The 12,039-nt window shown below is 39.0% G+C and overlaps 1 protein-coding gene and 1 long non-coding RNA gene across 4 annotated transcripts in view; one reads left to right on the top strand and one right to left on the bottom strand.

The window, feature by feature from the left end:
* The first annotated feature begins 400 nt into the window (after positions 1 to 400).
* LOC131878651 (phospholipase D2-like) overlaps positions 401 to 12,039 on the top strand; it is a 30,993-nt gene continuing 19,354 nt past the window's right edge. Inside the window, exons 1-9 of one of the 3 annotated variants that reach the window (XM_059224728.1) lie at positions 401 to 589; positions 1,367 to 1,609; positions 3,519 to 3,728; positions 4,714 to 4,934; positions 5,747 to 6,133; positions 6,203 to 6,357; positions 6,419 to 6,519; positions 10,081 to 10,233; positions 11,585 to 11,820. In XM_059224728.1, the coding sequence (XP_059080711.1) occupies positions 1,507 to 1,609; positions 3,519 to 3,728; positions 4,714 to 4,934; positions 5,747 to 6,133; positions 6,203 to 6,357; positions 6,419 to 6,519; positions 10,081 to 10,233; positions 11,585 to 11,820 (1,566 nt within the window). In that variant the 5' untranslated portion in view covers positions 401 to 589; positions 1,367 to 1,506. Of the gene's footprint in view, positions 590 to 1,362; positions 1,610 to 3,518; positions 3,729 to 4,713; positions 4,935 to 5,746; positions 6,134 to 6,202; positions 6,358 to 6,418; positions 6,520 to 10,080; positions 10,234 to 11,584; positions 11,821 to 12,039 lie in introns of all 3 variants that reach the window. The other 2 variants (XM_059224727.1, XM_059224729.1) reach the window with 2 other exon arrangements.
* LOC131878655 (uncharacterized) lies at positions 8,985 to 11,591 on the bottom strand. Its single transcript, XR_009373050.1, has 3 exons — positions 10,600 to 11,591; positions 10,418 to 10,539; positions 8,985 to 9,403 (listed from the first exon to the last, which is right to left on the bottom strand). It is a non-coding gene; the product is annotated as an uncharacterized LOC131878655 (long non-coding RNA).

Below are 12,039 nucleotides of genomic sequence, written 5' to 3'. Positions count from 1 at the left end.
GAAATCTAGGCTTGACTGATCAACCTTTACTTAATTCCCGTGCACATACTAAATATGGGGAGCAATGTCATTTATCCTCTTTGACCTGCCTCTCAAACGACTATTTGGGATGTCATCTTCAAACATTTACTTCTGCTACTCTGTTCACCATATTTTTTCACCATAAAACTAAGATCCATACTTTAGAAAGGTCATGCCGAGGGCTGCCTTCTTTAGTTGAAATACCTCATTACTTCGTGATTTTCTCCTTGTTGAGGTCCGTCCGCATCTTTATTACAATTTGAATTCCAGTTTTTTCCTTCTTTAGTTGGACATCCCAAGCGCCGCTGCCTTTTATCTAGTAACCCTATGTCTAAGCCAAAGGCCTGGATCACAGCTGTTGGCCCGCTGACAAATGGTAACAACAAATGAGTCAACTGCAATCGACGAATACGACTAGATAGTGCGAGTGAGTGGACCGACCGACCGACCTACTGACTAACCAACTAACAGACTGTTTTACAGGTGTTCTTCTACACATTGAACACTTTTCCCTCGACGCTTCAGTCGCAGGTTATTACTGAATTTATTCGAGCCTCTTTAACTCCAGGTAAGTTATGTCTGCTCCCCTCCCCCCCCGGGCACATTCGTATAATAAAAGATAGAGATCGAGACAATGGCCGGGCATGAACTAATGTTCCAACTGATGTGAGTACTTGTGCCATCTTCGGCATGAGGCCATGAGTCCAAAAGTCCAACTAATCCATCCAGTCCAACGAGTTTTGCACGTTTCACATCCAGCGAGCGGATCTTTTTGGTAAAATAATGAAATGTTCGTCGTAGCCAGGGAAATATTGGGAAATATTGATTCAAAATTATAGACTTATCATATCAATCGACAAGAAATATGATGTTTTATGGTCCGTACTCGGCATCACTTCTGTTTGATTGTTCCATGTTCCATGGTTAGAGCCAATTGTTCGGCCGTGATTCTCGTTAGGGTGTGCAACCAACAAATTGGTGGGTTTGATTTGGCTGAATCGGCTTGAATGACTGAATTCATTGACTTTTCAAATTGACATTTCTTGGTTGGTCTGGCTTCTCGTTCATGATTCTTATGTAGACAAAAGAGATTGAGGAATCGTCCTGTTTTAATCCAACCTTTTGTGCCACGACTGGTTCTTAAGTAGCAAATCAACCGTCACCTGAAATAACTATGCAAGGACTTCATAGAAACAGCGACACGGCAATCGAAGACGTTAAGATTAGGCATTCCACCTGATTGAAGCGAATTGCCCACGATATGATACACATCACCAAGATAGCATATTTTTGTGTGTCATGTGGTGGGATGTCCTTGTTGAAAAGCTTTAAATCTTTCAGATAGTCGAAAAGTCCCCCTGACCACGAGTAATTCTACAAACTTCTCCGATTGCTACAACTGATTCGAAATGATGACCTTGAAAAAGGTTACTGGACTAGGCTAATACGAAGCGTCCCTACAACAACATTCATCAACAACCAACGATGGAGGAATCATACAAACTTGATGAGCGTGCCAATTCAGATTTAGCCGCAGTTTCAAGGCGTGCATCCCCGAATGTGATTTCTCTCAAGAGGAACGATCCAAGTAAGCTTAAATACTATTGTATGTTAAGCGAATCAATGCCTTCAAGTTAGGGGGAATGGTGCTTGAAACTAAGTTTCGGAAATAGCTTTATTATTTTGGAGTTTGAAATTGACACAGGGTGAAAACGAAAGGTGAACCGAATGTGAATTTTTTGATCAAGGTACATCATAGCTTAGGGATCTATGTTACAAAAAACAAAGGCGAAGTTAGGCCAGGAATATTTTTTTAACCAAAGACGAGCAACAATCTGTTCTGATTCTCAACGACTCCAACAGAGCCCTGGCCATAATTTAGGCACGGGCGAGAATGCTAAATGCTTCAAGACCGAGAAGGACATCTTTTCCATTTGGTTTCATGTGGAGGGTTCCCGATTTCTGGCAAATGAATTGGCAGTTAAGACGAAAAATGGCAAGCATGTTTCCAATAAAAAGAGAAAATTGCTGAAAATTGTCAAATAAATGGCATAATGGTACTTGAATTGAAAAGCACAACATTTTTTTTAGAATCTAAGTTATAGTTATTGAAGAACAGTCCAAAATCTGTACGGAAAGGTAGCTGTTTTGGAAGGGGTTGATATGAGGATAGGATAATAGTAAACCCAAAAGTCATCATTTCATTAGTCCTCTCAAATCTTATGATTTTGAGAGTCTCTCTCTGTTAATTGAGCAAATATACAATACAAGTATTGAAAAATATAGATATATTGAGGATCGATTTAAGTTTCCTATAGGAAGGCATAACCAGAGGAACTGACAAGAGTTATTTCCTATATCTAATGATAAAAATGAATCCTTTGAATGGATGCTTTTGTCTCTTCAGTAATAAACCCTCAGCCAAAAATTTGCCAACTCCTTGCATAAGGTGATTTTGATTCGATTCGATTTCGTGGAGTTGACATAAAATCGAGGTCCATAGGTTGAGACCGTCCAGAATGTGGATGGACCTTATGGCCTTCAATAGTGTAATGGAGATTAGAAACAAATTACACAATGATCTCAAAACTAAATCTTGGTTTCTGTGAATCATGTGTTTCACGATGGTTGCCTGCCAACCAAAATGTTAGTCTGAGTCTTCGTTTCATTAATAGGTCACTTCACTTCGATCAACGTTTCCTGAGTTGCTTTCTTGCTAACACAGGGCACAACACAAAAAAGAAATCATAAGTTTGATAAGGGTTCCCAGAAATGATGGGTTGCCTAACTGGACTGAAAGGGATCAGAAATTCGGGGGAATCAATCCCATTCCTCCTCAAGATTTTGTTGGTGTCCTGAAAGTCGGATACAAGTTTTAAGAACTGGCTTAGGACGATTGAGTTCCATGACGATTCCTCTAAAACGGGATGGGCCACGAGATTATTTCTTACGTTTTCCTGCTCCAAGAGCCTAATCCTACAAGAAAATAAGGAAGGTATGTAAATGCCATTGAAACTTTTTATTTATTGCAAAAATCAACCGTGCCTTGTAAAAAGAGTAGGTTTAAGTCAATTTTGTTCGAAGAAATTACTACCCTATAGAGACATCCCCAAGAAGTTTCTTTTTGTTCCAGTGTTGACCAAAAATTTATGTCTTTACCAAGCCATAATACTTGTCTACTTTTTATAGTAATATGACAATATGCTTTTAATTCTGAACTCATAGCACGAAGTTCTGTGTTGTGAATACGAAAAAAAGTCCTTTTGAAAAACAAGCATGCAATCATTTTTTGGATGCTTCTAGTGCGGTGCGTAGAAACCGCAAGTTTTCCTGATATAGTGTTAGTCTTCTGTTGCTGATAGTGCTAAAGTTCTTACTGCTCTTTGCAACCACTACCTCCTCCTCCATTCCTTGCATTGTTAGTACAAAAGAATATAGATTGGAACCCAGTGCTGTTGACCGTTGTATGTATTTGATATTCTTGTTACTCTCTCTAGCATCTATACAAGCTTCTGATTCTGAATATGAAGAACTTCCGTTCCCAAGTATGGAGGGAGCAGGAAGCCGTGTGGTCGACATGAATCATCAGCAATCATCAGACACCACCCTGGGTGAAAACCTAGTCAATGCTCCACGGGAACAAAAACCTTTCTCCAGTGTCGTCTATCCCAGAGAGCATGTGCCTTTCAAATCCCATCACAGACGAGGTGAGCCTCTTGTTAGAATTGCTGGTGGTTGATGGTCAGAGACCCAAATATGAGTAAGTGACTGGCACCCAATTGAGCCATTCATCATCGTACCTTGACTCAAAGATACGGCATGTTTTCTGGTCAACAAGTTGTTGCTAAATAATACGGTTGTTCTTACATGGTGATACAGATAAACTGGGACTGTTAAATAAGTTATTATATACATAAATAATGGCTTGGCAGGAGAACACATTAAATGCAATTCTATTTGTACAAAAGCAGAAACAATTTATTTTATATCAATTTTCAAAATGGCCGCCTTTGGGCTTCGCCATGGCCTAGAACCACTTAGTGGTGGACCCACAGGTAGCATTGGTGGTGGTGGAGGACACTCCTTCCTCCTTGTCCATCTTCCTCATGCTCCACCTTGGGTCACGCCGGATCTTCTCACGCACCCTTTTGACCAAAGGAGCATTCTTCACAGCCAGCATGCGGCTGCTGGGCTTCCTTTTGATCTTGTTGGTGGCTTTGAAGTCCTGGATGGTCCTGAAAATAGTGGATTGTCCCACTGTGCCCTTGAACTTCTTGACAATGGTCCTTGCCCTTACACCTTTTGAAAATTCATTCAAAATGAGATTGCGCCGAACTTGTTCAGATAGGTTTTCCCTGCTTTAAAAAAAAATCAAACTTAGTTGTTAAACAAAAGTTGGTTGTTCGAGCCAGCTTGTCAACAAATAAGCTAAAAAAGCGCGCCGAAATTAAAAATTGAGAGTGCTTAAAACATTTTTATCATGAGTCCCAATTTAACTGTATAACCCTGTTCAATCAAAACAGCACAAATATCATCTAGATGGGTGCCGTTAACACAATTTACAGTGTAGTATTGGATATTCCCCCACAAACTGGCTTTTTCGTTGCTCGAGATGTTGGCTTGGGAGTGGCTTTGAAATCAGATCCTGCATAAGGAAGGTCACGTTAATGACATACTTTTTCTTCTCCGCAGGGTTTATTCCTGGTGTTCCCATTTTGTTGTCCATTACAAAAGTTGAGCGCTCCTCAACTCATAGATTCAATCCTTATCTCTACACTGTAGAGTTACAGCATGGACCCTTCCAATGGGTCGTCCGGAGGAGATACCAACACTTTCGAAGGGTTCATACCTCTCTTTTCGTTTTCCGAGCTGGTCTTAAACTTCGAAGGGAAGTCGACAAAAATTCCAATACGGTGAGTACACTCCTTTTCACTTAATGGTAGAAAGAAGGACTTAGTACATGCAAAATGGTATGGCATTTATCATTTCCAGAAAAACGTCTTTGGCCAACGAAAACCTCCCAAAGATTTGAAATTGATTGAGAACCAATATAAAAGTTCCCGTTGTCTTTTCGGACCGATTAAATGGGATAATCAAGGCCATTAGAAATTGGAGTTGCCTTCATATTCCTGTAAATGAGTAGTCGAATGCAATCGGTTTCCTGCCGAGTCCAATTAAGCCATCCTTTCGAGTGCAGATTTCTTATGAGAACATTTACTCACGTAAATGGAACAATACCGGAGGCCCATTGCTGATGATTTGCAAAACCCTCACAGAATACTGGACTGGGTGTGCAATGTTAAAAACAAAAACAAATGCAGACTGCAACCTGCAACCTGCGATTCTAAAGCATTCCCTCTATTTTCAATTAAGCGAAGGCGAGAAAGCATTTTAGTGACACTCATGGTAGCTTTTTCACTCTAAATTCAAAAGACGTTATAGATGACGTAAAAATAATAACACACACTGCCAGTAGGAATTCCAATGCTTTTTGATCTTTTATGGCCATTTTTGACTTATTCCATGGCATTGCATTAGTTCCAGGTCAGCACCATCATTTCCGCCATCCGACTCAAATGCCGAGACTTCCAGGAGTATTTATGCTTCGTAAAATTAACAAAACGAACTATCTTTTCAAAGAGTTTTTTGTCGGCTAAGATTTATATGTTAGATTGCGTGGAGCCATCTTCAAAAACTAATGTACTTCCATTTTGGAAATCGTTAGGGAAATGAACTCTCCGAAAGTCGAAAAGAGCCGATGGAAAAGACTCCCCACAAAATACATCCTTTGCAAGAAAAGGACCATCAATCAGAAGATCTTAAGAAAGATGGGCAAATTGGAGAACAAGATACTTGGAAATCTTCAAAATTGGAGACGGATACCACAAGCAAAAAATATCAAGAAGATACCAAAGCCGATAGTTTTGGGGAAGAGACCCATAATGATGAGAATGAAACTGATGAACAGAATTCGAACCGACATCTACCTCGGTTTCCTAAGCGTCCAGACTCTTTACTTAATCATGATGAGATTGAACAAAGAAGGAGACACCTTCAGAAGTATCTAAAAGCGGTCTTGGCATGCGCTCTATATAGAAATCACCCGGAAACGGTAAAAACGATTTTTAATTTCTTGCTTGGGTAGCATGCTTTTTAAGAAGCACATTGCTTTCATTTTCAGCTCAGTTTTTTTGAAGTGAGTGAGTATTCGTTTACCGAAGGATTGTCTAAACTAAAAGAAGGATTCGTGAAAAAAAGAAATGGGGATGATGGACCACATACTTGGTTAAATCGGAGTGTCCTGAACCAAGTAAAGAATTGCATGTCATGCTATGGGTAAGAGTCGCAATTCAATTGTTTGTACTATGTAGTCACTTTGGGTATTTGTAATCCTCAGGACGAAATGGAACAAGTTGTGGTTGATACTCCAAGATACTTTTTTGTTAGGAATCAAGCCGAAAACTGGAGAAATTCGAGTAGTTTTACTTTTCGACAAAGGTAACTAAAATTTGCTCTGAGGATCTTGACTTTTATTTCGATTAGCTGTAAGTCACTTTCCTTCCTATTTTAGAAAAATAATTTTATAATAATTTTGCATTATTTCAAAGAATGGAATTTAGCAATGTCTTTGTTTGTTCCCCTGATTTTATTTAACATATATAGGGATGCCGATGCAAATATATTGGGCATTGGATAAAAGAAGTAGAATTGCTCTTTAAATTCTCATTTAATGTTTATGAAACATTCGGAACAGCGGGGTTGATCTCGAATATGTTCGTTTTTATTTTCTTCAAATCGGCTTTTTCAACTCTTGCACTGCGTGGAGAGATGAAGAAAGCAACGAAATTGGGTAGAGAACATTCACGGGAAAGAAAAGACGAGGACTTTGCCATTGAAACTAACCCCAGCACCCTGTCGGAAACGAGGATTTAACGCCAAGAAACGAGAGGATCATATGCGTTGCATGTGTAAACTCATGAAACGTCCATGAGGGGTTTTTCGATTTTCATTCATATGAATAACCCTGGGCATGGAGGTCGCAATTTAACTGGTAGTCTTTCCAATTGCCGTCGCATACCCCGGTAGGCTTTGATCTCATTGAGAAACGGGCTGAAACGATGATTTAGACCTTACCTTGATCGATTTTTACTCTCCATCGTTTCAAAGTGGGTACTGCTGATTATTTCCAGCCATTTTGATTTAGTTTCACATATTTAATTGCTTATAATTCAAGAATATAGCTCCCTTACACTGCATGAAATATGTGTTACGTTCTATACTTCAGAGGGCGCTTTGTCATTCAGCCTCTACCAAATAAAGGGCCGAATGGGCCAATTCCCTTTTATTGAATTATAATGTGTTTGTGTTGTTTTTGGCTAACTCTATCAAAATCCTATGTATAATTAGTGTTCTGGGTCACATATAATGTCCGGAAAAGAAGTTGCGTTCAAGGCAAAGCAAGAGCAGCTTATTTAGCAATCCATCGTGCCTCTTCCCGTTTCCTTTGACAATATTGACAATGGAATTCAAGGATCGAGGAATAGTGAGCTCTTTTTCGCTCAGTAGTGGTTAAAACACCTTTGATTTACTTTCAAGGAGTGCTTGGATGTTTCTGCAACCACTGACATCAACAATATTTCGGAACTTTACACGAACGTATCTCACTCGTAAATTTTATTCGCGCAAGTCAAGTTTCTTTGTTCGTTCATGTTGTCTCACCCGTTGGGCTGAAAACTTAACTTGTAGAATAAAACCGGGTTGACAAGATGTATTCTAGCTACAGCGTAAAACTTTCCATGTTCCTCCCTATAATTTTGAATGTTTATGGCGAGTGAATGTACGTGTCTTGGATAGCGTGACCAAGATTTTTTCAATTTCTGGACGGGAGGTTGAGTTCAATGGTTTGTAGATTTTCAATTATCCTATTCGGGTACATTTGGCGGCGTCAAATATGTCCAGTGTACTGTCGTTCATGCCGTGGGATGATATTCGCATATTTTCCTTCAAGATGATATTTCCATGGCTTTAAGTTCTTTTAAAAACATCCTTTCTCTAGAAAACTTTAAAAAGGTTTATTGCAGACTTTCAAACTACTCACGGAGAACAAAATCTCTAGGTCTTTGGGATAAAAGACTCATGATTCTTTTTTGGCTTCATATTGATTTTATATCAGATCTGGCTAGCCCTTCAAGTCTGACTTAAAAACTCCCTAAAATCTGGTTTGGGACCAAGCCCATATATGCTTTTGAAAACGTGCATTATCCGATAGCTTTCGTACATTCGCTGAATACTGTACAGTTTCTAACCTCTCTTTGCTGTGACGAGTCCGGCAAAATTTGGACTCGTACAAGTCCCCCAAAAGACTGGACTCAACTCTAAAAAAAAGATTTGTCTTGTTTTTACTAATATAAGCAAAAAAAGGCTAATGAAATTATCATTAAAAGGCTGCTTCATGATATATGAAAGTCCGTTTTCTGACGAAACATAAGGCAAAGTTGATTTTTTGTTTTTGACGAGTCGGGATCAGAGTCCTTTCTAAGGGATATATAACAACCTTGTTTCTAAGAGACTTTAGCCGATCCAATCCCTCCAAAATCGAGTGAAAGTGTAGTGCACTCGGACTCTAGTCATGACGTGCCCCAGCACTGCTCTCTCCCAATGGGAGCGCTCTCTTATCCCTGTGTTGTTTCTTGTGAAAAAAGACCTGCTCCACCTTTTTGCTAGCCATATGAACTAATTAGGGCTCAAATTGGCTAAATATATTCAAGGTGTGGCTTGTTCACTTGTACTAGTGCACATTGGCTGGACAACTCTACCCAATATAACAACCAGACACAACATATCTTACTTCTTGAACAAAACTAAAACTTGATTCGCATTCAATTTCGTTGCAAATATGTTAAGGCATTGCAGTAAAAGCTTGTAATATGATTTCTAAAACTTTATTTTATTGTCACGCCTTGATTGAAGTAATTAAAACTTTAGCATTGTGTGATGCCTTTCAGATACAAAAGTTTCAATTTTGTTCCATTGTTGTAGAATGTGTTACCCAATAAATTGTGTTCAATTTGGGTCGAGTTGTCTGTTGGGTCGAGTTGTCCGTAGGGTCGAGTTGTTCGTTGGATTGCATCGTCCTAGGCCGACTTGTCCCATAGGTCGAATTGTCGTGGAACCCTCCAAACAGTTCAGTTATTATCGTAATGCTCTCTCTCTGGAGTTAAACGCAGTCCATTTGATTACTTTCCAACCCATGTGGAATACTCATTTTTGACGCCGTGTGCTGTGGGCGCATGTCAAACCCCCACGGTAGATAAAATGGTCCCCAAGTGTAATTAAGAATAGATGTTTTTCATAGTTTCGTGCATATCGGCATTGAAGGAACCTGTAAGAGAAAAGAGTACTTCCTTGTTTTGACTAGCCTGGATTGTGAAGGACTCAAAAGTGTATTAAACCTGAAGGTTTAATCATTACAATTGACCCTAAAACCTGGTTGAGGACAAAGCTCATGAATACTTTAATAATAATGAATAATAGAAATAATAATGAAATGATAATGAATAATAATTTAAAAGATTATAGAAAATCTTTTGGAGTAATACCTTTTGTACCTCCTTTAAATGTTGTAAAGTCCAAACCTTCTTGATTTATCCCAATAAAGAAGCTCTCCCATTGCCACATTGTTCCTCCTTGACTCAATTAGCAAAAGCTCAAGTTTTTCCTGAAAACGCTACTAGAATCCCAATACTTTCCACACATAAAGAGCAAATATAAAAGTACGTGCTCTTTTAGCCCAGTTTCCTTTTCCAAGTTTCTTTTTTTTGAATTTTATCAAGCTTATATGTTTGCGCTAGATAATTTTTGTTGTAAAAGAAATTCGATAAAAATATATTTTGTGTTCCTCAAAAATAACTTTCTGCGCCCTGGTAATACATTTTCAAATTATGTAGGACTTAGTAAGTGAGGTGTCGTAATGAAAACAATGGCGTCAACCATTAAGGTGTTACTTTCTCATTTCTCCGAATGATTTGTATTGCAGTTTTAATTGATATATTTTCTCAGATTTTCAAATCAGCTCCGGCTATCGGCAAGTACGCAGACGAAATACAATTTTGGCCACGAATTTGACCCGATGTTTATGCCTAAAAACTTGGACTGAGAGGAAAACGAAAGAATGGTTGAACGGAATTCAACTTGCTATTACATCAGCTCCGGGTAAGCAATGGGCCTAATAACATCTTTAAAATTTGGTTTGGTTGTTTTGCTCCCTCTTTTGATACGGACTGCCTTCCTGCTACTACAAATGGAATTCCCAGCACTTTAATACGTAAAAATAGGGTTTTTTTTAATCCGAAAAATATCACTTTGAAGAGTATTCAAAATAACGAAAATATCAGACCTGGTTGCAATTTTCCTCGTGGCAAATAAAGGGTCTTATCACTCATGTTGAGGCTGAGTGAAAAGTCTGTCTGGTCTATTCATTTCAATGAAAAGAGTTGGATTACCCTTTCAAACATTGTGCTGAAATAAGAGCTTGGTAAGTGATAAAACGTAAGAGCAAAGAAAACGCAAAAAACTTACTTTGGTCAACGGAAGTTAATCGCTATTTGTCAGTCCTCACTGAGGCAACATGAAATGGCGAACTTTGTCACTTGTCACTTGAACATAACATGTTGGAAATGAAAGCATTTCTCATTTCATCTTGTATCACTTGCATCATCTTCTATCATCATTTTGACAAAGTGGGGAAAGATTTCATTTGAAATCCAAGCTGTAGCCATCAAATATCAAGTTAACAGTAAGCGAACAAACTTCTGAACAGACCAAAATTTAGAAAGTAATAATTTCATAACGCAAAAGACGAGTCACAAGTTTGATCATCGTGAAGGAAAAGATGACGATCAAAATTAAACGACTAACGCTTACTTTTGCATGAATCAAATTACACTCGCAATTCCAGATTCTTTTTGGTATTGACCATGAATCCATGACAATTGACGTGATTTGCTCTCGAATTTGTTAACTGTCTTAAGGAAAGGTGATAGGGTTCTAAATCATTTTGAGAGTGCATATCCATGGTCTCCTAAGCTTTAACGTCCTTGGCCTAGCCTATGCACATGGGCTACGACAACGGACCAATCAGTTCGACGGTTTAAATGTTCTTCGCAAGAGGCGCTTTGGACCAGTGTGTGATCAGTAGTGTTTCAAACATACGCAAATAACATTTATTTGCATCCTGGGCCCTTAAGTGCATCTTTTTGCATCCTGAGTCAAAGCTGTTCTATTGACAATACCTGTGATTGTTATGGAAGTTTAGCCTTTCATTAAACAGTACAACCAACCAGTTTGCGATCAATTTCCTAGAGAACATCCATTGTACTATCCTGTTCTATCCTGTGTCTAGAAATATATGAGTTAGTCTACACTGTATGGACACTATCAAAGGCGTGTTTTGTTGTTAATGAAAGGTCTCCGCTTGCATGTTTTGGTCAAAAATGTGATTTTCTCGCTGTGAAGAAAGCAGGGCAGTGTCGTATTTGTTATTGTATATGTTCCTCAATTATAGGTCAATATTTCGTGCAGCCCAATCGATATACCTCTTTCGCCCCCGTGCGCTCCGACCAGAGAACACGATGGTTCGTGGACGGACAATCTTTCATGTCATCGGTTTGTGACGTTATTTTAGGGGCAAAGGAAGAGATCTTCATTACGGATTGGTGGCTAAGTCCAGAAATATACCTTAAGAGAGGGTTACATTTTGCTCCCTCCTTGAGATTGGACAACTTGCTGGCTAGAAAAGCGGTAAGTCGGGAATCGGAAATATAATATGAAAGCACTCTAGATCACGCATTTCAGTAAGGCACTTCTCTAGCTTTTAATCCATTTCATGCGACTGAGAGAATGTCGTTGGGGAGCAATTCGAGAGGGCTGCAATAATCAGTTTGCTTCTCAAACCTGCCCATATCGTTCAAACACCCTTAGCCGTCAAACTCTTTCGATTTCCTTTTGAAAGAGGCTTTT

This window comes from Tigriopus californicus, chromosome 3 (genome assembly GCF_007210705.1).
Source record: "Tigriopus californicus strain San Diego chromosome 3, Tcal_SD_v2.1, whole genome shotgun sequence".
Classification (NCBI taxonomy): domain Eukaryota; kingdom Metazoa; phylum Arthropoda; class Copepoda; order Harpacticoida; family Harpacticidae; genus Tigriopus; species Tigriopus californicus.
This window is presented reverse-complemented; position numbering and strand designations above follow the sequence as displayed.